This window comes from Cyanistes caeruleus, chromosome 5, assembly GCF_971803275.1.
Source record: "Cyanistes caeruleus chromosome 5, bCyaCae1.hap1.1, whole genome shotgun sequence".
Lineage (NCBI taxonomy): Eukaryota > Metazoa > Chordata > Aves > Passeriformes > Paridae > Cyanistes > Cyanistes caeruleus.
This window is the reverse complement of record NC_141705.1, coordinates 59672433-59697670: the sequence shown is the minus strand read 5'-3', so window position 1 is coordinate 59697670 and position 25238 is coordinate 59672433. Positions and strand designations below refer to the sequence as shown.

The 25238-nt window shown below is 52.0% G+C and overlaps 2 protein-coding genes across 4 annotated transcripts in view; one reads left to right on the top strand and one right to left on the bottom strand.

Moving 5' to 3' along the window:
- The window catches only part of CDS1 (CDP-diacylglycerol synthase 1), a 249811-nt gene that overhangs the window by 186313 nt on the left and 38260 nt on the right, over positions 1-25238 (top strand). The window lies entirely within an intron of this gene.
- NKX6-1 (NK6 homeobox 1) lies at positions 14340-17926 on the bottom strand. Of its 2 annotated transcripts, none has more exons than XM_086889108.1 (3): positions 17317-17926; positions 16481-16653; positions 14340-15544 (listed from the first exon to the last, which is right to left on the bottom strand). In XM_086889108.1, the coding sequence occupies exons 1-3, from the start codon at positions 17924-17926 to the stop codon at positions 15293-15295; spliced, it is 1035 nt and encodes a 344-aa protein (XP_086745234.1). In that variant the 3' UTR covers positions 14340-15292. The 2 variants fall into 2 exon arrangements, with proteins under 2 accessions (XP_086745234.1, XP_086745235.1); XM_086889109.1 differs by having other exon boundaries at positions 15322-15544; positions 16481-16582; positions 17317-17924.

The window sequence follows — 25238 nt, the reverse complement described above, 5'->3', positions numbered from 1 at the left end:
CCTCAGTTGTCTGGTAGGGCATGTGAGCCAAAATCACTGACCCTGCTGAGAGCTGTCCAACAAAGTGCTGAGCATTCATTCCTGGGTGTGCCTCAGTTACTTCTCACCTGCTCTAGCAGGGAGACAACTATCCCTTAAGTGAGTAGCAAAAACTATATTTCAGGATTTTTTTCCTGAATGAGAAAAAACAGAAGTTGGCTCTTTTCTGGGAATGTTGCCTGGAGTGAGTGTTTTGAAAACTAAGGATAATGTGGGCCCATTACTAAATGGTGGAGGAAGGAACCTGGTAAGAGAGGACTCAGAGAAGGCAAAGTTACCCAACACTTCTCTCTTCATCAGCCTTCACTGTCAAGACCAGCCCTCAGCAATCTGACCCAGGAGACTGGGGTAAGAGGAATATTGGAAAGAAGGCTTTCCATTGGCCAGAAAGAATATGTTTAAAGAACACCTACATAAATTTGGCATGCACATAGGTGGGTCCTGATGGGGAGCATACAAAAGTGGTGTCAGAGCTGATGGACACCACAGTGAGGCTGCTCACAATCATCTCTGGTGATCAGGAGAGGTACCTGAGAAAGAAAACAAATGTCACTCCAGTCGTCAAAAAGGGCTAGAAGCTGGACCCAGTGAACTACTGGCCAGTCAGTCTCACCTCAGTCCCTGGGAAAACAATGTAACAGTTCATTCTGGAGGCCATCTCTATCCACATGGACAACAAGAAGGAGATCAGGGTAGCCAGCATGGATTCATTAAAGGTAAATCACACTTGACCAACTTGATTGCCTTCTGTGCTGAAACAACTGCCTGGACAGACAAGGGCACAGCAGTGGACATTGTCTAACTCAGCTTCAGCAGGGCTTTTGACACCATCTCTCACAACATTCTCACAGACAAACTAAGGAAGTGTGGGCTGGATTGAGTGGGCAGTCAGGTGAACTGAGCTGAGTGACAGATCTCAGAGGGTCACGATCAGTGGCACACGGTCTAGTTGGAGGCCTGTCCATAGTGGTGTTCCCGAAGGTTCAATACTGAGCCCAGTATGGTTTAATCTGCTCACCAGTGACCTGGATGAAGGGGCAGATGCCTTCTCAGCAAGTTCACTGGTGACACAAAGCTGGGAGGAGACACTGATATCTCAGAGGGCTGTGCAGCCCTTCAGAAAGACCTCAGTAGTTTGGAGAGATGGGCAGAGAAAAACTCCGTGAAATTCAACAAGAACGAGTGCAGGGTCCTGTTTCTGGTGCCAGCACAGGCTGAGGTCCAGCCTCTTAAGAAGTAGCCCTGTGGAGAAGGAGTTGGGGGTTCTGGTGGACAACAGGCTTTCCATGAGCCAACAGTGAGTCCTTGGGCCCAAGAAAGCCAATGGTGTTCTGGGGATCATTAGGAAAAGTGTTGCCAGCAGGTTTAGGGAGATGATCCTGTCCCTCAGCTCGGCCAGGGTGAGGCCTCACCTGGAGTGCTGTGTCCAGTCCTGGGCTCCTCAGTATGAGAGAGACACAGAGCTCTTGGACCAAGTCCAGCAGAGAGCAAGAAGGATGATTAAGGCTGTACCTGTTCAGCCTCGAGAGGAGACGACTGAGAGGGGACCTCACCAGTGCCTCAGTATCTGAAGGAGGGATGTCAGGAGGATGGACCAGGATCTGCTCAGTGGTGCTGGGTGACAGAACAAGAGAAATGGGCAGAAACTGATGCATAGGAAGTTCTACCTGAACATGAGGAAGAACTTCTTTTCTGTGCAGGGACTGGGACCTAACACTGGAACAGATTGTCCAGAGAGGATGTGGACATGAATATCTCACTGGAGATATCCAAGGACCATCATCAAGGACAGTCTGGTTGCAGTTCCGTGCCAAGTGCTCTGGCACATGCTTGAGCAGGGAGGTCCCTTCCAGCCCTAAGCATTCTGTGACTCTGTGATTCTGGACCCTGGAGGTCAGACCCCTTTCCCATCCCTGTTCCACTCTGGGGCCCAGCAGTGGGGTTTGCTGCCCTCAGGGACGTGTAGTGGACTCACAAACTGACTCCCTGCTCTCCCTAAATTGAACTCACAGCCCTCGTGTAAAACCTTGGAGAGCTAATGCTCAGGAGTCAACAGTTATTTTCATCAGCTAGAACCTGCCCAATCCACTTTGACAGTTCAAGGAGAAAGAAAATATGAGAAAACTATCAAGTTTTAAGTGAAGCATTGTGAAGTAGTGGAGCATAACTGCACAAACCTTGTTTTCAGCAGTAGATTGGATTATCTGTATATCGTACCATAAATGGGTTAGAAGTACAAGCAGGAGATGCCCTGATGTTTTTTCATATCATTCTTCCACCGTCTTCTTTTTTTTCCTGTAAATCATGTGTCAGGAAATCTTTGACAAACATTATTTCCATACTTAAATTGAGCAATGAATTGAAACTAGCAAAAGAAAAGGGGAAGAGAATATATTCTATAGCTGTGCCTTTTAAATTGCTGTATCTATTGATAGTTTTGTCCCATGCAAAATGCAATTTCAACAATATAGAAAGCACAGACTGAAAACTGAGCTCTAATTAAATCAGTAATGTTTCATTATTTCATGTGAACAATGCGAGTCTAAAGTGATCTTTCCACAGAAAAATTAAATCAAGTTCCATGTGAAAGTCTGCCATTTCAAATATATTTCATATCCTTTGTTCCTAAGAGGTCTAGGTTGCACAGAGGAGGACTGTGAGCTGTGAGAAAACTTCCCCTAGAAGCAGCATCCCCATCTCCACATCTCATCAGTAACCACCATGGAGCCAGGGAGTTCCTCAGGTTTTCCAAATGTGGTATGAGAGTAATGTCCCATGGATACAGGGGTGACTTCCCTGTAAAAGATGTAGCTGCAGCCCGTGCTAAGTGAATGGATAAGTCTGTTTGCATGTGTAGTTAAAATGGAACATATTTAAAAGCTGCTGGCTTATTGTGAAATTCAGCTGCGTGTGCTCAGGGACTGGGTACTGCTCCCTGCTGTGCTTTAATGACTGTGCTGGCATGAACCAGGGGCTGAGGTGTCATCTGCAAATATATTCCCTGCTCTAAAGCCACAGGGTTTATCTTGCAGCTTCCAAACCTACTGCCAAGCTGCAGGGAGAACCCTCTCTCAAACGCTGCTGGAGTTTCTGAACACAAACTGTCCCATCAGCTGGGATTTTCAGGTGTCACCCATAAATATCAGAGACCTTGCTGGTGGGTCAAAGACCTTTCAGGTGTATGTTCCAGCAATCCTAGAGGGAAATGCAACATTGTTGCCTCTTGCTTCAGGTAACTTGAATTTCAGGTGACTACCCCTGCAAGGCATCCTACCACCAGCAGCGTGTCACCAACACCAGTGACGGACACCTGTGCCTGCCGAGGCTACGGAGTGACTCTTCTCCAGTATCTGTCACCTGAAAATTGCAACTGCCTGTGCCTGTTGTCCTTAATCCCTTTTGCCAGTGACGTGGTTATTGCTGTTGTAGGTGAGGAAACAGAGCTGTTGCAGTGCAGCTGGCTGGCAGAGCTAGAAGCCCCACAGCTGCCCTGCTTCCCGCTCCTCTGCTAACAGAGCACTTCCACACCGATGCCAGAGAAGGGGAAAACCACAGGGAGACCCAGAGATGTGCATTAGCAAACTTCAGCCGAGTCCCAAAGTCACCCAAGCACGCTTGCCTTGCTAATCCACAATTTGTGATTCTGAAGAAAAAGATGATGATGATGGCAAAGAAGGGGGAGTTCACAATTCACAAACCAATTTGTGTTGTTTCTGCAACACTGAAAAAGTGCGACTCATGAATATGCTAATGAAATTGCAATGAGAGTTTTGGCACCATTTCATCACCTCAACTAGATTAGGGAGCAATCACACTGTGGGTTTACATGTCTTTAGGAGCTGCTGGGGAGGGGGCAAATAGATCTGCAATATTTATAATTCAACAAAAATTGCTCTGCCTCTACCATAAAATAACAGTAATGACTGTGAATTGCTAAGAAATGGCTTTTGAGTAAGCCAAGGGCTTGTTGGTAAGACCATTTCCCATGCTGCTACACTGGTACAAAAGTATCCTCTCCCAGAGGAGCGTGGTGCTGTAGTACAGTTGTGTTCAGTGGGAGCAAGAGGAATCTCAGAAGGAAGCACAGGTATAGAAATAAGCTCACAGATCAGATTGCTTGCTCCTGTGAATAATCCCACTGTGATGAAATCTTTCCTTGTACCATTTCAGCTGAAATGGGAAATGCAAAAGATGCATTCCCTGCAGCAGCCTTCTGGAGTTTTGTGCCAGTCTCTACCAGCTCCTCTTCTTGCTTTTTATGGGCAGCCATAAGCTCTCAGTGGAGCTGATCCTATAATCAGCTAACCTTAAGAGATTAACTCTCTTATTTCTGAGGCATGCATGAGCCAGGTAAGAAAGATTTTGACTTTGGGCCACATTTTTAAATCTTAGTGCCTGCAGCTGTCACCATGATTAGAGAATGTACAGAATGGGATGGTGCTGATTTTTACCAAATGAGAGTGTTTTTCCCGAGAGACTTCTGCAGCGACATTTCCAGCAGTGATGGCTAGCTCAAAAGAAACCTCAGAAATGGGCAGGCACTGAACCCATGGCCACTGATGGAAATTTGCATGGAGTTTTTAAGGATCCCTGTGCACTGATTTGTTCAGGGTTTTACATATGCAGCCTGGGGCTATCAAAACAAATGGCATTGTTATCATAGGGAAGGGGGAAAGAAATTCCTCAAACCTGATACAGAAGAAGGTATCAATGCATGAAAAGGTGTGCAAGGGCACCATAATCCTCTCTGAGAGTCATTTACCTATTTGATACCTGATAGGGATCTGGAACATCTAGTACTATCAGCCTTGGGGTTTATTTACTAACTGTCATAGTTATTCTTTTCATTACCTCCACAGTGTAATGGTTATTTTATGAAGGCTCATTAAATTTAATGAGACACCACCAGATTTTATTGCCTTCTAATAAAATGGGTAGGGGGAGCTGTTTTCTTTCTGATTCATGCAGCTCCAGAGTACCTTAAAATAGTCAGGTATTCAGCTGGGTTATGAGCAGGGCCCCTAACATTCTTTCTGCTGTTCTCCTCAGGGAATGTCAGAGATTAACATCTATTCAAATAAAGATGTGTACAGGGAAATGCCTAGACAGGTAAAGGTTTATTTTACATACACACTCATTTTATATATTTACATATATATATATATTAGACCTGGACACTTTTTTTTTTTTCCAGTGAAAGATATTTCTACCAAAATAGAAAGGTATTGTTGGAGTATCTGGTCAGGAGCTTATCAGCTCCCAGAAAAAAGGCACTTGCCAAGGTCATCAAGGTGACCAGCAGGTGACCTGACAAAGCAAGGATAGTTTCTCCTAGCAGAGAATCAGATTCTTGACTGCTTGGCTCATTCATCTATTTGTTGCATAGTTGTCCAATGCAAGTATTAATTTTATTTTTTTTGTTTCTGGAGTTTTTTTTTTTGTTTGGATGGTTGGTTGGTTGGTTGGTTTGGTTTTTGTTTTTTGTTTTTTTTTAATTGTGGGGGATAGATCTTGGAAAACTTTGTGAAAAAATAGCTAAACCCAAGGAAGAAACCAAGCAACAGTCTTCTGTAAATATCTCCTCATGGCTTGAGCAAGAAGACGGACCATAGAGCTCCTCTTCCAGTGGGATATTGACGGAGAACGTCATGTCACTTAAATAAGCAAAAAACCAAACTCACAAAAAACTGAAGTGAGTTTCTTGATAAGCTTCTTGATAAGCTGACTAGGAATGGAAAGTCCAGTGCAACCCGTGGCTTGTGTCTGAATCACCTGGACTACAGGGAAAACAGAACGTGGGGCAAGTGCTCGTTTGGATTAGTCCTGATGGAAATATTGGGGAAGAACACGGCTGGCCCAGCCAGCAGCCAACTCTGGTCTGCAAAGGGTCTCAGGGTGAGATGAGAGTCTCAAGGGTGGTCTCAAGGGGGTTATGGGGGGACCCATAGCACGAGGAAACAGTGATGTAGCATGCAGGGATAGCAGGACACCAGCAGCATCTACCAATAACACTGTTTTAATAAAGCAATACATTTAAAAATAAAGGGCAAACCCCAAAAATGCTAAAAGAAGCAAGTAAAAAAAGAGCAAGTCCCTCTCCTACTGATGTTTTATGCTGTAGTTGGAAGCTAAGAGTGTCTGAAATCACCGCATCAAGACAGAAAAATATATACATAAAATAGCTTGGAATTTGGTGTTTGTGTTGTAACTTAAGTAACAGAGCAACCAGATTTAGGAATTGAAGGCTCTCTGAAAAATGTGTAGTGATGCAGCCTTGCTGCCTCCCAAGTGAGCAGCCTGAGGAAATTAAACTCTTTCATATAAAACTGGTTGAATTATTCATTATAAATAAATTATCCAATAAATGTAGCCCTTTCAGTGATCATAAATAACTAACAACCCAATCCTGATTTCAGTAGATGTTTTTGGTACCCAGAGGTATGTGAAGAAGGGGCTGTTTCCAGGCTGTTTCTTTTGAGGGTACCTCAAAATACCTCACCGGGTATTGTTGTGCCGTTCACACTCTCTTCTTTTAAGATTAAAATAACACTAGTGACCACATGCTGTGCACTGATAATTCGGGTTTTTCATTGTTTTGTCGGGCACATAAGCTCCCCAGATCTCTCTTATTCACTTCTTTCCCTCTGGTGACTTGCTTGGTGCTCCAGCACCTTCCTGTGTCTCAGTATTTCTCAGCCCTCAGATGGTTTGCCTTTCCTGGTGACTCCAGTCACACTTCCACAGCGAGTCAGAGTGGAGGCTTTAGAGTATGTCCTGCTGCTCCTGGGCAATTGTTCTGGTGAAATGGTTATATTGGGAAGATAAGTCACACCCTTATCCCTGCCTATCAAGTGATTCATCCAATACCTGTAGTTTAATAATCAATTAACCCTTGTTTCTAGCCTGATGTTCTGGCTTGATTTTATATGTTGAACTGATTATGAATTTTCACTACAATGCCGGATTTTGCTGGAAAAAAATATCTGCCGAGCCACATTTTTCCCCTAGGAACCATAATTTGGGTTAAATTCTCCCATAGAAAGTGTGTATGAAGGAGATTGGAATTATGCATCCAGTTTGGGAAGACATCAGGGATGAGAGTCTTGGTCAGCTAGAGGTCCGGCAGTGAGGGTATTTCCCTGAAAAAAGGGGTATCTGGCCTCTCTGCTCAGCTCTGATGTAGCTGCTGACTCAAAGATGAACAGCTCCATCCAGAGAGAAGTCCACACTTGAGTATCCTACAGCCCAGCAGATGGGGGATTGCATGGGAGAAAAGAGACACAGGTAGAGATCTTAGCTTTCCCTCAGAGGAAAAATGGGGTTCAAACCAAGGTCTCTCATTTCCATGGTCTCTTCTGTCTGGACTTTTTTTAAAAGTAAACTTCTCGGGGGGGAAAAAAAAATCTGGATTTTTCAAGTGCAAAGCGAAAACTCACAAACACTTTCCAGATCAGGACCTGCCTTCCCATTAGGTTCAGCACTCCTAAGCAAAGTGTTGTGGAGTTTTCCAAACGAGGCTTGTTGGCTCTGTGAGTCGGCAGTATCAGTCCTGGGAAAGCGCCTCACGGACCATGAGCCCTGCTGACTTCAATGATCACACCTCCAGCATGCACATGTGGACATGGAGGCTGGTGTTCCTCAAAGCAGAGCAGAGCAGAGCCCTGGGATCTCTGTGAGGGGACAGAGGAAAGAGTAGCAGGAAGCCCAGATGCCCAACCTTGCAAACAAAAATAGAATTCAAACGAACCAAGAGCTGTACTTATACCTTGCCAATGTAAAGCCAGAGGAGCTCCTGCAACTTGATTTGTGGAACTGACAACAAGATTTCTTCTCTGATACATACCCTATATCCTTATCATAAAGGGAGCAGTTAAGAGGTGTGAAAAAAAAACAAACCTGTCTCTCCTCATTAAAGTTGAGTATAGTCTATTTTTGCTTTAATGCAGTAATCTAATTAACCTTTAGCCAGAATTAAAATGACCTTGAATTGGCCTTGTGACCTCCAATGCTTAATGTTGTTAACTTTAAACAAGCTTTTTGGGGTGGTCAGAAGCAGCATCTGCTAAAATGGCCAAAAGGTCGAATCCATTTACTTAAATACACCTCCTGCACACATTGCTGGTGGGCGTGCTGCCTGCGTTTATAAAGGGGACAGACGATGTACCTTTGAGGAAAAAGGGCAGTTTATCTATGAGAAGCCATATGAGGAGGGTGAAAAACAGCTCTGCAGATGTGTTTTCACCATCTCGTTTTGTTTTCTCGAGCAGTAAGCTTCTTCGGGTTTCAATTCCGAGCTCTGCCATGTGCAGATGATTACAGCGGGGAAAATGCTGCTGCTCGGTGGGCTCTGCAGCTGAGGTTACTGTTTGCAGAGGAAGGTGTGAGGCCGGTGGCCACTTATCCGGGGCAGGAGGTGCCCGGTGTAGCAGCAGTGGCACATTTTTGGCTGAGGTTTATGTTCCAGTGGAGTCCGAGAAATACCTGTTCATATTTAAAAAGAAGGAGATGCCCGGTGTCTGAGAAGTAGATGCCCGGCAGATTTCCTGGACTACAAGGTCACTGGTGGAAATTACTTTAAAAAACCAAAACCAAGCCACACTGTCAGGGTGAGAAATTTAAAAGGCAGCACGTAAGGATTTAAACGAGAAGAGTCTGTTCAGGCTCTGACGGATACTGAGGCTCTGGGACGTTCTGTACAGGACTCGTTTTGGCTCTCGGCGTGGTGCACGGCCCCGCCTGTGCCGATGCCGAGGCCGGGCGGGGGTCCCGGGAATGGTGCCCCTAGTGGGGCCGCAGCGAGGTCACCTCTCCCGTCACCGCCACGGCGACATTACTGTCGGTAACGCTGTCGGTAACGCTGCGGTCAGCCCGGTTCCCGGAGCGCTTCCCGAGGCTGTTCCTTCCTTTCCCTGCGCAGCCCTCGCACGCCGGCTGTCTGCAGTGCGTTACCATCGTACATTAACATTTGTAATGCGGAGATTATTTTACATAATCGATACCATCAAGTTCCTTTTCTTGGGGACCCTCGTGTTTATTTACACTTATTCCACACACGTCAGTTCCCATCAGGAGCAAAACCGATTTTCTTATCCTCCATCTGCTGTCGGGATAACCTTAACTCACGGTAAATGTATCGGCGCTCCCGCCTCCGCAAACCCGCTGCGATTTGGGGGCGTGGGGAGCGCCCCGGCTCCTCCGGCCCGAAACCGGCCCAGGGCGCAGCCGGACGGGAGGGAACGGGGCGACTGCGGTATTAATTGTTGTTATTATTGTTCATTATTATTTTTATTGCGGCAGTTTCTGTTTATGGCGTGATGCATTTGAGCCCAAACACATTAGGTGCGTTATTCATTGGGTACATTTGTCAGAACATGCATGTGTATAAAGAACTAATGATCCATATTAAATTAATGACACTATAAAAAAGAAAAATACCCCATACACGCAGTTTATGACGGCAACTCCCGACTTTGATAAACCATAGAAAAGACTTAATCAGATGAAGCATTGGACTGTTCCGTCTCCAAAATTACATTTCTCGAGATGTGCTTGTACACAGTGTTGGTTTTATTAAAACAAATTAATTCAGTCATTAAGGAATCATACGGCAAGTGTCTCATAAGTCAGGACCTCCAGTGTAACAAATTGATTAAATGACTGTGTAATAGTCTCTTTAAACAAATCTAGTGTAACAAGTTAATAGATCTGCTCAATTACCATGCTGGGGTGATGAGGATGTGGGCAACTCTCTCGTGAAATCCGGGATAGACTTGGGGGGTGCGGAGCGGGGCGGCGCGGAGGTGCGTGTCGGCGGGGCAGGGCCAGGAAGGGAGCGGGGAAGGTGCTGGAGCTGGGGCCAGGCGGGGATGGCTGCGGGCTCTGGGCAAGACCGCCCCACGATCGCCTCGGCGGGGTCCTTCTGACACCCCAGAGCCGGGGGAGCAGGCGGAAAATCTATTACCCCACTGCCATTTTGTTAAGTGTTTGCTCCCCGTTGTGACCCTGCCACTTTATCTGTTGATTTTTATTTTCTGAGTGCATGTTGCCCATATGTTACTCTAATAGTTGCTATAATTCTTGAGCAATAGGGCTCGTATTTTGCTGAGCTGAATTTAAAAGAATGCACTTTAATAAAAAACCCGAGCAATACACTAATGGCTTGACATTGATGTATTTGCATAAAGATGAATTATATGGGCTCGCTTGACACGACTTTTAATAAATGATCGAGGACGTTATTACAGGGATGCACTTGGGTGTGCGGAAGCGGGTTATTGCCGCGGGGCCGGTGCCGGGCACTCCCCGCAGCCCGCCGGCCCCGGAGGGCAGTGCAGGCACCGGCCGGCACCGCCGAGCGCCTCCCGCTAGCCCCGGGCCTCCGGACAAGGCTTGAACCGCCGGGAGGTATGGAGAGGAGCTCTGCTGCCTGCTCGTGCCCTTGCATCAATAACTTTATCCATATCAAGAGCGTCGGCTGGGGCGCGGAGCCGCTGCCGGGCCCGCGGCGGGTGCGGGGCGGTGCGGGGTGCCCGCTGCTCCCCGCGGCAGCGCCGCCTCCTCCTCCTCCTCCTCCTCCTCCTCCTCCCCGGCAGATGTTTGCAGCCCTCACGGAGACTTGTAACCGCTGTTGGAGACAGCTGGCAAACGGCGCCAGAAACGTGTATCTGGGAAATACCTATCCGTGCAGAAGGTAAAGGCGGAGCTGCAATTAGGAGGGAGCAGTTCATCTTACTTTTTAATTTGCGGCTAGCGACGCCGGCTCTAAGCGGTGGATCCCGCAGCAGCAAGCGCCTCTCCCAGCGGTGCCTCTACGGGAAAGGACTCGGAGTGTCCTGGCCGCGGGTGAAAGCCCATCGCCCTCATTTTAAACCCCGGGTTCTCTGTCCTGCGGGACGACTCATGTCCCGAGGGCTGCCTGAAGCAAAGCCTCGGTGCGGCTGGCAGGGATGCAACGAAAGCCTTGCACGAAACAACATCACGGCAGCAAAGGGAGGGAGAGCGAAGGGAAGACGGCGTGTGTGTGATATGAGAAGTGTTAAAAATTAATAGCACTGAGAAGGGATGAGCGGGATTTCAGGAGCTCCTCAGAGGAGACGAGTGAGGGAAAGGGCGGGAGAAGCCATCGCTCGCTGGAATGGTCGCGCTGTCCCCGCGTGGCTGTCGGTCTGGCCATCCCTCTGGCAGGGTGTAGGCATTGCTTTGCCTGCTGTCTACACCGGGGGCTCTGGGTGGAAGTTGCCGTAGGAACGAGAGAGCCCGAAGGCCTCCGGGCCGCGACAGGCTGCTGTAGGCCCTTGTCAGGGGCCGGGTGACGGTGGCCTACGGACTGGGCTTCCCCCCAGCGCACACGCCCCGAGTAGAGCGACCCCTTCACTACCCCACGGGCCAAGAGCTCTTCTTCTTCCCCCTCCCTGCGGCCGCTCCCGCCCGCTCGCCGGCCGTGGGCTTCCCTCTGTAACCTGCGTCCCCGCTGCGGCACGGCGGTGCGGAGCCTGCCCGTGCCCGTGTGTCCGCATCCATGCGCCGATGTCCCGCAGGCAGCAGCTGAAGGCCGGGAGCGGGGTACCGGGGACGGCGTGGTCCCCGGCCTCTGTTTTGCTTCCCGAACCTCCCCTGCCTCCCTCCCTGCATCCCTCCCCGGAGTCCCGCGGTGCCCACGGCTATTGCAGGGCGCGGAGCAGGTCCTGGGCCTGCGGCGCTTCCACGGGGAAGAAAAAGTTTTTTCTCTGCCCACTGTGATGCTCGCTGGAGCTGGAGGCGGACGGCGGCGAGTTCCCTTTGCGGAGTACTTCGACAAAGCAGAGGCGTCGGGAAAGCAGGGAGGATGCTTTGGGCACTCTGGGTTTGCACAGGCGGGTACTTCTGTACCCCAGAGAAGGCACATGGCAGGGACCGAGACCGAGTAAACCCAGAGCAGTGGCCTCTATTTCCCCTGAGCCGGGGAATCCCAGAATCAGCCTCTTTTTTTTTTCCGCTGAGCCTGGAAATCCCGCTCACGGAAGGGAGTAGGGTTTAAAGCCGATGGCTCTGTGACAGGAGAAAGCCAAAAGCTGTGTGCGAAGGAGCTGTCGGGACCGGCCTGCCGTGGTCTCTCACTGCTTAGGCAGGGAGCCGCCCGCCCAGCTCCGCGCCCGCCGCTCCCCCACGCGTGTTCGTGGTCGCTTATTCCCCGCGGGGCATCGGCCCGGGCCCGAGCTCGGGGCGGCTGCCGGGAAGCAGCTCCGCCGGTCCCATTCCCTATGGACACGGTTGTGCAGCACTTTTTAAATGTCGGGAGTTCATCCAGCTCCGCCACGAATTCCTCCTGCACGAGGGGCTGAGCCCGAACTGCGGCTGTTCGCGGCCGGGCCCTGGCGCACGGGGGGGCCCTGCAGCCCCTGACATTTGTCTTTGAATTGCACACCGTGCTGTCCGTGGAGGCGATCCCGAGGTTAGCCATTGAATCGCTTCCTAAAAAGTCCTTTCCTGGAGGAGAGGGAGCCCAGCCGGTTTTGGCATCCAAAACATGTCCCGAAAAGGGGGGCCGTGAACTCGTGTGAATCCCCTGCTCTTTCTTCCAGCGCCCCAGACAAAATCAGCCTAACCAAGCGGGCAGTGCTGGGCTCTTTTCCCTGCGATTCTTCTTTGACAGTGCCAGCTGCAACTGGTGGCCAACTGGGTCTCTGTGCAGAAGTAAATTAACTGGAAAGCCTCCGTCGGTGCTGCGGTGAACTGGAAAAGGGGCCGGGGAGCGCCCGAGCACTCGCGGCACGCCCGGGGGCACTCGGGAGGGCGCGGGCAGGGGCCGGCACCGGGCTGCAGGGGAGCGGCTGTACGGGCTGTCCTGAGGCTGTACGGGCTGTCCTGAGGCTGTACGGGCTGTACTGAGGCTGTACGGGCTGTACTGAGGCTGTACGGGCTGTACTGAGGCTGTACGGGCTGTACTGAGGCTGTACGGGCTGTACTGAGGCTGTACGGGCTGTACTGAGGCTGTACGGGCTGTACTGAGGCTGTACGGGCTGTACTGAGGCTGTACGGGCTGTACTGAGGCTGTACGGGCTGTACTGAGGCTGTACGGGCTGTACTGAGGCTGTACGGGCTGTACTGAGGCTGTACGGGCGGTTCTGGCCCGGGCCAGACCCCAGCCGGGCTCCGGCAGGTCCCCACCCTGCCGGTGGTCCGAGAGCCGCGCTGTTCTGATTTCTCTCCCGCCGCCCCGCAAAACCCGCGGGGAGATCGTAAAGGCGTGAACCGGCAGGGCCGAGTCAGCTCTCCGGGAAAGGAGCGGCCTTTCCCTTCCTGCCCTTACAACCATTCGGGAAAGACGGGGGTAGGGGTGGGAGTGTATATGGACTATGGGCAGCCCCCGGTACCCCGGCCACGGAGAGCTGAGCTAGCCGAGCCGAGGCAGCAGCAGAGCGCCGGGCCCGTTCCCTCCTCCCGGCCCCGCCATTGTGTAAGCCAAAAGAGGAGTAAAACCCTGCTCTAATTTTTTTTCCTTTTTTTTTCTTTTTTTTTTTTCTTTTTTTTTCTTTTTTTTTTTTTTTTTTTGTTTGTTGTTTAGAAAATTTTCCCAAATAGAATATTGGGTTGTTTGGGCTTTTTTCCCCTCCAGAATAGCTTTTTCTCTCTCTTTTTTTTTTTTTTTTTTTCTTCTCTTTTTCTCTCTCAGCGATTCTGTTTGCTCTTCTGGCCCTTGGAAGAAAATAAAAGTAAAATTAAAAAAAAAAAAAAAGCTATTGTTTCTGGACAGTTTAGATATGGAAATGATCGTGTCGAATAATGAGTTTCAATTTAAATAACTTGTTCTGGTATTTGGTCTATTTGTTTAGATGCTTAGCCGGGCTCCTATTTTATCCACTGTTTTCTTCTTAAAAAGTGGTTTCTTTCCCATAATAATGGTAACACTCTGCCGTTAATAAAACCCTGCGTCGCCCGCCTCCAAAAAAGTTGAAACAGCCTAATTTAGGTTGAGCCGAACAGCTCCAGTGGTAGAAACTGCCTGCCCGCTCACGTCCCCAAACAAGCAGCGGCTTATTTTATTCGTATCCTTCTTCAACTCCCACAGCAAAATGGTCAACTTCTATTCTTAAAAAAAAAAAAAAAAACAAAAAAAAACCCAAAAAAACCAACCAAAAACCCGCCCAAACAACAAAAACCTTCCAACAAAACAAACAACAAAAAAAATCCTACTACTATGAATCAACAAAAAACCATGAAAATTATCTCTTCTTTTGTTTTCCTCCCCCTGTACTATGGTTTCATTATTTAAACTCTGATCAAATGAGATTATCTGTACCCTTTAGTGAAGGCAGCAGACGTCTTTAAACTGGTTTAATTGATTTATCGTTTTGTTGTTTTGTTTTGTTTTTTTTAAACAGAAAGTGCATTACATTTAACTGGTCTTGCAAAGGGCTTTTCTTCTCTTTACAAACCGAATTATTTTTAATATAAATTAATAAATGTTAAGATGCTATATCACGATATACCATCGTTATTATCTTAAAAAAGAAAGAAAACAATTTACATTCTCTAGTATTCCGTATGATACAAAAGAAAGCACACTTTAAATTCAAATACAGCAACTAAATGAATTTTATATTTTGACTGACAGTGGCTGTGACAATTCCCACCAGCTACTTTTTCAACACGCAGTTGATTGGAAACGGTGTAAATGAAAGCAAACTTTGTCCCTCCGCCCTCTCCCACACCCCCCTCCCCCGCACGACGACCGCAACAGAAAGTGTTTCAAAAATACTAATAAATAGCACGTGGGGCCGCCGCAGTTTGGGCCCGCGGGAGGAACCGCTGGCGACCACGGCGGCTTTTCCCTCGGCGGTGCCTCTGCCGCCGTCCCGGGGGCTCCTGCCGTGCCCCCGCTGCTGCCCGGGAGCGCGGGGCGGGCGGGGCGGCTGCGCCCCCGGCCCCCGCTGTACAAAAAAAAAGAAGGTATTTTACATTTTAAATATTCACAGTAAGGAACGCCTATGGTCGCGGTGACTCACGGTTTATTTACAAAGAGCCGGCAAAGACGCGGCCGCCGCACGGCCGGGAGCGGGGCCGGGGCTCAGGGCAGCCCCCGCCGCTCCCCTCCGCCCGCCACCCTACAACAACACGCGGCGCCGGGACCGGGCGCGCCCGCCGGGGCCCGCTGCCCGCAGTCCTCTCTGCTCGCCCTCCGGCGTCTCCTCCTCCTCCTCCTCCTCCTCCCGGGCGCGTAGAGTCTAGAAAAATAGATCTGTACATCTCCGAAAGCGGCGGCGGGCGAAGCGGGCTAGACGGAGGCCTCCCCCTCCGGGGGATGCAGCAACAGCCCGCCGCCCCCCGGCTTGTGTTTCTTCAGGAGCTGCGTTATCTTCTCGTCGTCCGAATTGGGGTCCAGGGGCTTATTGTAGTCGTCGTCCTCCTCCTCGTTCTCCGAGGAGCCCTTCAGCCGCTCCGTCTCCGAGTCCTGCTTCTTCTTTGCGGTCGCCATCTCCGCCGCATGCTTCTTCCGCCACTTGGTCCGTCGGTTCTGGAACCAGACCTGCCCCCGCCGCCACCGTCACCATCACCGGCACGGCCACCCGCGGCGGCTCCCGCCCGCTGCCCGCCAGTCCCATCCCCGGCGTGCGGCAGCGACCCCCGCTTCGCCGCCCTTCGGGCAATTTCCCCACAACGAAAGCGGCCGAGCCCCGCGGCACCGCGCTCCCGGCAGCCTCCGACACCCAGCGTGAGCCGCCAGCCGTCCCCCGCTCCCCCGGGGCCCGCGTCGGGCCCGGGCAGCTCCCTGCCATCCTGTCTGGGGCGGGGAAACGCACATTTGGGGCCGATTCCTCTCCCAGCCCCCCTGCCCCGCCAGATGTATTTACTCTCCGGCAGGGCGCTGCCAGAGGAGGGGGGCATTTTCATTGTAGAAGCTGCAATAATTTATTCGCAGCCATCGGGACGTATTTGCAGTGACAAAGGAGGCTCTGAGGATCAGACTGAAAGCGTGAGCACCTCCAAGGGGCCCCTCTGGCCCGGTCCGACGAGCAAACGCCTCTGCATGTCCTCGGGGAGCTCAGCCCGCTCTGCCAACCCCTCACACCTCCGCTTTGCCCAAAGCCCAGAGTTTTTAACCAAAAAGTATGAGCGCGGGGGCGACAGCGCAACATCCCGACATCTCCCTTTCCCTGGCTTTCCCAGTACGCTGGCCACCCCCATGGTGTTCAGGGCTTCTCAGTTTCGCTTGGGTTCGTTTGGTTCGGTTTGTTTGGTTTTTAAAATGCTTTAAAATAACCTTCTCGGCCCCGCAGTAAGACAATAAAGGGAGAAGTGCCGGTGGCTGCCGGGGAAGCCCTCGCCGTGTGCCCGCGGGCTCGGCCACGCCAGCCCGCAGCATCTCCGGCCGGTTCAGACGGAGCCCGTTCCCGCGGCGGGGCCCTTTTGTTCCCCGCTCCTCCAGCCCCGCACCGCTCGCTGCGTGAGCCGCTTCTCTCACCTTGACTTGGCTCTCCGTCATCCCCAGGGAATAGGCCAGCCGGGCTCGCTCCGGGCCCGCCAGGTATTTCGTCTGTTCGAAAGTCTTTTCCAGAGCGAAAATCTGCTGGCCAGAAAAAGTGGGTCTTGTATGTTTTCTCTTTCCGTCCTTATCCAGCAAAATTGAGCCTTGATCTGGCGAAGGGAAGGAGGAAAGAAAGGGAAGGCAGGGACAGACAAGTTAATCTACGGATTTGGGAAAGCGCTTCACTCTCAAGCAGCCGCAGGGGACGGAAGGGTCTATACGCGGCGGGTGCGTGTGTGAGAAAACTACTGCCTAAGCAAGGCGACGGCTCTGGCCTTTCGGCTCTCCCTGATTATTTTTCCTGTAAGGATCAAAAATCTGAGCGGGAAAATGATATTTAAAAAAAAAAAAAAAAAAAAAAAAAAAAAAAGGCCGCGGCCGGTGCGAGAGGGCGGTAAGAGAAAGTCCTGCTCGGGGAAAGTTTGTGCGCGCCCCTAAAGCCAACCCCGGCCCCGAGAGCGCCCAGCAGCGACGGCGGCAGCGCGGCCACCTTCCCCTCGGAGAGCTCCGCTCTTCGCAGGCGATAACCGGCGACATATTACAGAGTTTTGCTCTGACCGAGGGGACAGAGAAGGCAAAACGAACTTAAGAAACGAAAACAAATTAAATGGAGGCAAAGCCAGCCCCCTAGGCTACGGCCGGGCCCTGGCTGGAGGGGCAGGAGGGTGTCACAGCGATGCCGGGCCGCGGGGACTGCCCAGCAATGGGAGCGGACTCCCGCCGGGGCTCCCCGGACTCTCTCCCCCCGCTGCCCCGCGGCGCTGGGTACTCACGGGGGGCGCAGGCGAGGCGGGCATCCCTCCAGGGTGGGGTCTGCATTACCCCCGGCCAGAAGATGGGCGTCCGGCCGGGCAGCTCGGCCAGCGGCTTGGGGTAGCGCCCGGCGGCCACGGCGGCGGCGGCGGCGGCGGCCCCAGGGCTGAAGTAGAGGGCGGGCGGCGGCGGCGGCGGCGGGCTGAGGCTGCCGAAGCGGGGCAGCCCGGCCAGCAGCCCGGCGGGCGCCGCCGAGGAAGCGGAGGGCGAGGCGGAGGCGAGCGCGGCGCCCGGCAGGGGCATGGAGGGTCGGCTGAGGATGTCGTTGATGCCGTGCGGGGTGGCGGCCGAGAGCTGCGGCGGGGCCGTGCCCAGCGCCGAGAGCCCGCCCGCGGCGGCGGCGGAGGCGGCGGGCGCCTTGAGGCCGGGGGAGCCGAGCGGCGGCGAGGGAGAGGCGGAGGCTGGCGAGGCGGAGGCGGAGGAGGAGGAGGCGGGCCCGGCGGGCAGGGGGTACGCGGAGTACAGCGGCGCCTTCATCTCGGCCATGCTGTGCAGGGCGGCCAGCGGCGGGCTGCCCAGCAGGAAGGCGCCCTGCCGGGGCGCGCCGTCCATCTGCCCCAGCGCCAGCATCCCCGCGCCGCCGCCGCCGGCCCGGGGCGGGGGGCCCGGACGGCCCCTAGCGCCGCGGGGCCCCGGCGGCCGGCCCGGGGGTGCCGCCCGCACCGGCGACGAGCATCCGGCCCGCGGGGGCCGCCGCCTCTAGCGGGGAGCTACGCACCCGAGCGACGGCCCCGCCGTCCCGCCGGGCATCGGGGCTGCGCCTCGGAGGACGCTCCCGGGGCGGAAAGCGGCGCTGGTGTCGGACGGCGGCTGGACGCGTCTGTCCGCGCAGAGGCCGTGCGCCTACACGGATGTGCCGCCGCTCCCGCTGCCCGCCGGGGGCTCACAGCGGCGCGGGGGCCGCGCTCGCCGCCCCTGCCTCCTCCCCGGCGCCCCGCATCCCTCCCAGCGCGGTTCCCGCTGGCTGCTGTCGGGGCTGCGGGCGCGGCTCAGGGCGCACTGCCGCGCCGCCCCGCTCCCTGCCTCCTTTAGCGGGGGCACGGCCGGCAGCGGGCGCGGCGGCGGCGGCGGCGGCGGGACGGGGGCGGGGCGGCTGCCGGCCCTGCCCACCCGCGCCGCGCCCGCCCGGCAGCCAACTTCGGGCTCGCCTGGCTCCCCTCTCCTCTCTTCTCCCAGCTTTTCTTTCATTTCCCCCTCTTCTCTCTTCTCCTTTTCCCCTCTCCCTTTTCGTATTTTTCCTTTCTATTTTTTCTTTTCCCTCTTCCTTTTTCTTTCCCCCTTTCTTTCCTCTTTTTCCTCTCCTCTTTCTTCTCCCTCTTTTTCTCCCTTTTGCTCTCCCTTTTTTCCCCCTCTCCTTTTTCTCTTATTTTTAATTTTCTTCCTTGCTTTCCTTTTATCTTTCTTTTCTCCTTTTCCTTTCACGTTTTATTTTTATTTTTTAAATTTTAATCTGTTTTTCTACATTTTATTTCTTTTTCCTTCACTTTCCTCTTTTCCCTTTCCTCTTTCCTTTTCTCTCTGCTTCTTTTCTTTCCCTTTTCTCATTTAATTTGTCGTATTCCTGTATTCATTGTCTTCTTTCTTTCTTTCTTTCTTTCTTTCTTTCTTTCTTTCTTTCTTTCTTTCTTTCTTTCTTTCTTTCTTTCTTTCTTTCTTTCTTTCTTTCTTTCTTTCTTTCTTTCTTTCTTTCTTTCCTTCTTTCCTTCTTTCCTTCCTTCTTTCTTTCCTTCTTTCCTTCCTTCTTTCCTTCCTTCTTTCCTTCCTTCTTTCCTTCCTTCTTTCTTTCCTTCTTTCTTTCCTTCTTTCTTTCCTTCTTTCTTTCCTTCTTTCTTTCCTTCTTTCTTTCCTTCTTTCTTTCCTTCTTTCTTTCCTTCTTTCTTTCCTTCTTTCTTTCCTTCTTTCTTTCCTTCTTTCTTTCCTTCTTTCTTTCCTTCTTTCCTTCTTTCCTTCTTTCCTTCTGTCTCTCTCTCTTTCTGTCTCTCTCTCTTTCTTTCTCTCTCTCTTTCTTTCTCTCTCTCTTTCTCTCTCTCTTTCTCTCTCTTTCTCTCTTTTTCTCTCTCTTTTTCTCTCTCTTTTTCTCTTTTTCTCTCTCTCTCTCTTTCTTCCTTTCTCTCTCTCTCTCTCTCTCTCTCTCTCATTTTCTCTCTCTCTCTGTCCCTGTCTCTGTGCCTTGGGAGCGCCTCCAGAGAGTGGAGCCGCTCGAGTTCCGCTCGGGCCGGGCCTGCCCCGGCGATTCCTTGGGATGCGGGTGGTGTGAGCTGACTCTGCCCTTCCCGCAGGCCTCTGGACCGTGTGGATGCTCTCTGTCCCCGCTGGAGCCGGGTGTTGGTGCAGCCGGGCCCGGCCGCTCCGGCGCTGTACCCCCGATGTCCTCGGTGACAGCGATCCCCCCCAGACCCTTGTGCCCAGCGCCCCCGGCTGCTCACGGCTCTTCCCGTAGCCTAAAGCTGTAAGGGGAAAAAATCCCATGTGTCCCCTAAAGAGCATTCCACGGAAGAGTGAAGCGAAATCACCCCGAACATTTTTTACCCTGTGCTGTCTGTACGTGGAAAAACAAGATGGTGTGAAAATTAATTTCATTTTAATTACTAATCTTAGCTGAAGCGGAGGCACGTCGGTCCTCTACCTGCAACGATGTTTCCTTCTATTTCTAAATAATCTCTTGTTGCTCTGAATTGTTTTAGTTTAAATTAGAAAGCTGTGGAATACACTTGATGAAAGGGTGCGTAGGATCTTGTCTTGCCTTAATTTTGGCACAGTCACACAAAGGGCACCTCCGGGAAGCTCGAGATAAATCTCCTAGTTTGAATTTTTCTAAAAAATTTTTTTCGTCCTCTTCTGACTTCGCAAATAGTCTAAAAGTAAAACCAAATAAAAGCGCTCTCCTGCTGTTCGCAGAGGAGCCAGCCAGTTCTTGGTGGCGGCAGCCCCGCAGCCCCGGCCGCGCCCAGGCTGGCTCCGGCAGCAGGAGAGGGGGGAGCCGCCTCTGAAAGACACCGATTTGCATTTGAATTAGGGGGGAGAGAAATGCTAAACCGCGTTTGGAAGTGCTGAGGCAGGCGCGGGGCAGCCCCGCTGTGTGTCCAGCACCCGGGGGAGTTCTCCTCCCTCCTGCAGAGATGTTGGAGGCAGGGGCTCCCCCCCGGCCCGGACCCGCTGTCCCCCTCCTCGCAGCGTCCCGAGGGGGCTCTGCCAGGGCCGGCTACCGGCAGCGGTGGCAGCTTCAGCCTCGGGTCCGCTCTGGCACGGGAGAAGCGGGCCCTAAGGCCGCAGGGCGGCCGGGCCGGGCCGGGCCGAGCTGCGGTAGCGCCCGGGGCTGTGCTCGGCCCGGCCGTACCGCCGGTGTCAGCCCTGCTCCCTCGCTCCGCGCCTCCTTCCCGGCCCGGCCAGGAATTCGCAGCCCGGCTTGTCTTCTAGCTGAAGAAAAACAAAACAATCTCTCCAGCACAAGCGCTTTTCTTCCCTTTCTATTGTAAGGAACCGATGGCATATTGGGAGAGAAAAAATCCCGAGTGTTTGCTTGGCGGACTCCTCGCACAACTTCTTCCCTAAAGATAGCATCGCAGGTGGGATGGCGCCCGTAGGGCTGCCCCTACATGAGAGACGGATTCAAAAGCAGACGCCAGAATTACCTCCTCTCCGTCTTTAATAAACGAAATATTCGGAAATACTAATTTTTGGTTCCTTTTCCGTACTCAGCTTCTGTTCTCCCTAAGCTAGGGCAGTCAGTCCCCAAGCTAAAATATTCAGGCAAAGTAACTCAGGAGGCAGCCGGGGTTGCGCTGCACCTCACAGCAACTGAGCAGCGGGTGGGGGACACGGTGAGCACCTCAGGCAGCGGTGGGGGTGAAACCCACCCCAGCAACAAACTTCACTGAAGGGTGAGCAGGGCGCAGCCTGGAAACGCCGCAGCCCAAGCAGATGGGCTTACTGACCGGAGCCGCTGCAGGCGGGGCTGCTCACCAACACCCGGCTGCGTTTCACCAGTTTCACGGGGTCACATCGTAAGCGCTTCGCCGCTTCAGATGGAACGACGACCAAGTCCAGTAATGAACGAGAGAGCAGCCGCCAGGGCGAGCGGGAGGTGCGGGCGGAGAGGAGGAGCGAGCGGCCGGCCCGAGCAGGGGCCGGCACCCCGGAGGATGCAAAGCTGCCAGAGCGGGACAGCTCCTCTAGAATCCCCTCGGGGCCTCGGGAAAGCAGCCCGCAGAGCCCCGGGGACGGCAGGGTGGCAGGGACAGTGGGGTCCTGGGCTGCGAGGGGTGGGGGCTGTGGCCGAGGTGCGATGGGGAGCCCGGCCTCCCCGGGACGAAACGAAGAAGACGTGTGAATGAATTCACAGGTACACAGAAGAAACGTCAGAAAACAAAAAATAAAAAACGAAAACCAAAAGAAAACAAAAACCCAACAACAACAAAGCGCTGCAGTTTGCAGTTTGCTTGTTCGAGGCATAGCAAGTACGAGTGCTGGGAGCAGCTGTGCCTCCAAAATTGACTTCCAGCGGAATGGTCCCAATGTATCTGAAAGGAAAAAAAAAAAAAAACCAAACAAACCACCAAAAAACAAAACCCAAAAATAAAACCCCAACAAACCATGAGGACACCTAAAATGGCAAGGTCGAACCTGCATTGCAGGGTCAGATGTTCTTCAAGAAGAGACAGAGCTCGCACTGCAGCTCCGTGCCGCCCGCAGGGTCCAGCTGTGCGCGGGGTGCTGCCCTGGAGGGAAGGACTGGCTCTGTCCCACAGAGGCCCCCAGCAGCGGGGACAGAGAACCCCACCTTGCCCAGCTTTCTCCCTAATAAACCATCGTGGCTGCGAGAGAGGAGCCTGTCTGAACTAAATCAGTCACTTTATTTAGCAAATAAAATATTTTGCCACTACCATATGTTCCTCATTGCAAGCAAGCAGCCGGTTACTTTCCTGAAGAGGTGTCTAGGTATACAGACACCTTTTTTATGTTGTAGCAGCACTGTAAAGCCACTGATCCATTTGTTGCCTGCCTTACATCGTGGGAAGGAGCCAGGAAAGCATAATGTTCTTCTGGGTGCTAATTCGAACTCTTAATCAAGATCTGATTACCAAAAAGGAAGACAGAGCATAAAAGCACTATAAAGATTTAAATTATTTTTCTATCTTGGCCATAACTCAGCCCACAAATGTGTCTATTATGGCATTCACTCTAGCAGGAAAATTGTGATGTTGTTGCAAGATTCCCTACAGCAGAGCTGCTGTCAATGATGATGAATAATCTCGGTCCATATGCTAGCTCTATACATCTCTACAGCACCAGCCTGCTCTCATCCTCTTTCTGCTTCCTCAAATACACGGGATATTTGAAGAAGAGTAAAAGCTAATTAAAAACAGTTACTAGGTTAATCAGACTTGGTCTTATATTTATCTAATGCAGAGCACTGATTCTTTAGTGATGTAGCCTGAGGCATTACCACGAGCCAAGAAAATGAATCAGACATCTAATGGAGATATGGAAACGGAAATTTCTTGTAAGACTACAAAATCGCACGCCAATAACACACTAAAATATAATAAAATTATCATTAAAATTCCACGCATGAAACGCCATCCTGTGTCCTCTTGCAAGGCGATAAACTGAGACAAAGCCGGCCAGAAAAGTTTTCGGGAGACGGGCCTTTGGGTACATCTCACCTGCCTTTTAGCATTCGTGTCCCAGAGTGTCTGCCTGCAGACCTTTGGTGACAGCTAAAGTCAGAGGCGTCACTTCGCGTGCGACCCCCCTGCGGACTCCCTGGGCTGCTCTTCAGAGTGCCAAGGGCCATGGAACGCTGCCAGCTGTCTCTGGGGTGTGCTGGAGGCACGGCACCAGGCCCGGCACCGCTCTGCGTTACTTGTTCTGACCGTCAGGAATGGTTTGTGCGGAGAGCAGCTTGCCCTCCCCGGCGGGCGGAGGATGCTGCGAGCTCTGCCTTCCCCGGGGGCTTCCAGTCACTTCTGAGGACACGCTGCCACCACTTTGCCGCTCGAACGCTGTGGTCTGCGCAGTCTGTCCGAATTTCAATTCGCATTTACGCTGAAGCGTATCCAGAGGAACCGGGAGCGGAGGCTGAGACAGTGGGAACAGGACACGGACACTGCCTTTTGGAAACCGCTGCAAAGGGGAGAGTGTTGCAGACTGCTGCCTGCACTCACCTCTGTTACCACTTCAATATTTCTCTTGCTTTTCTTAAGTGAAATGTTCAAGTATTTTCCGTATCCTCAGGAAGGAAAAAAAAAAAAAAAATTCTCGTTTCTGGAACCTTGAGAATATTTGCTGCTGAGGAGGAGAAGTTACTTTTACTTTTGATTTGTGAACACTGGTTCAGCCTGACCCCTGCTGGGGAAAAGCCAGGAGGAGAGGATTACAAGTGCAGTGTGTCTATCCAGAATCCACAGGTTCACCGGAGACCATTCCTGGCGCAGTCCTGCTCCGAGCCCCATTCCCACCCCAGGCCCATGCCCTGCTCAGGCTCTGCCCACACTCCACTCTCCCCTCTGCGAAGTACAAACCTTACCTGAAGTTTGTCCAGCTTACCCCACCGCTGTTACACTGCCCTGTGGACACATCACATAACAATTTATGTGGCCACTATGGGGTCTGCTGCAGGTGCACCCACCCCTCTGCTGGCATCGTAGCTCCAAAGCCCTGCTAGCAACAGCCCTGTGGCATTACTGATTACCAGACCTCTGTCTATCCTAATTAGTGCACAACAGATTTCTCAACATTCCCACGTTTGTGTATTCCTGTGTGGTGCTACTGAACACTGCAGCCAGCACAGATGTGCCTGTGATGTGACCTGGCACTCAGACAAGGCATTTTCCTCTAACTTGCTAAGGACTGAAGTCCTTGAGGTAGGGGTGGTCCTTCTCTCCACCTGAGAGCAGCAGTAACGGGACTGCTGCTGCCTCGGCACTCCTCAGTCTGTGGTGATGGCTGGTGAGAGGCCGGCTCTATTTCCAGCTGGGAACTCCGTGGGGACTGGATGCGTGTAGCTGATGGCCTCAGGCAAGGAAACTGTTTTGGAAACCTGCTGTTAACGGTGTTGCCAAAGTGTGTGTGCTGTAGGCCAGCTGTGCAACAGCAGAGACAAGAAGCAATGGTGCTCCATCTCCCTCATTCATCTTTGCCTAAGGGCTGTGAAGGTGCCACTCTTCCAAAGCTACCTTCCTTTTCCCTTCCATTGAGCATTGCTGCGCAGAAACTTTCCACTCTGCAGTGTGTGTGCATAAGAGATGTGGATAAAGACACCAGTTTAGATCCAGAAGTTCATGAACAGAAGTCCACCCATCATCCCCCAGCCCTGGCTGATCCGCTGAGCCTCCCAAGCACCTGCAGGACAGTGAGTGCCCCCACAGCTGTTGGATATGGATCCAGGCACTGCCCTGGAATCCACGTGAGGGATTTCTTGATGTGGATAACCACGTATCCCCTATGGCTAAAACTAATGCCAGCCTTTACTTTTGTCCCACATTAGCAGCAAAAATGTATGGAAATCTAATTGGCAGAACTGGAGTTTCTTTCACTCTGACACAAATCTATGTACACTAGGCCATCGCTGCTATTGATCTTTAAGCAGCCCCACCATGGAAATCAGCAAGTGAGAGCTTTGCTTAGAAATTGTTGGCACAGCGTGGTCCAGTGTCAGGGAACTGGAAATCATTAAACTGATTATCTAAATGGGCATGGGAGGGGGAAAGCAGTGGCGGTGGCTATCATTATGTGCATAATTTTATGATTTTTAGAAAATCATAGTTCAGCATTTTACATCACATCAAAGGCTGGCAGGGCGGAACTGATCAGCGGATTCAGCCCAAAGGATGGAGAAAACCACTGACATCAGTATACCTCGTACCGCGACTTTGAGAAA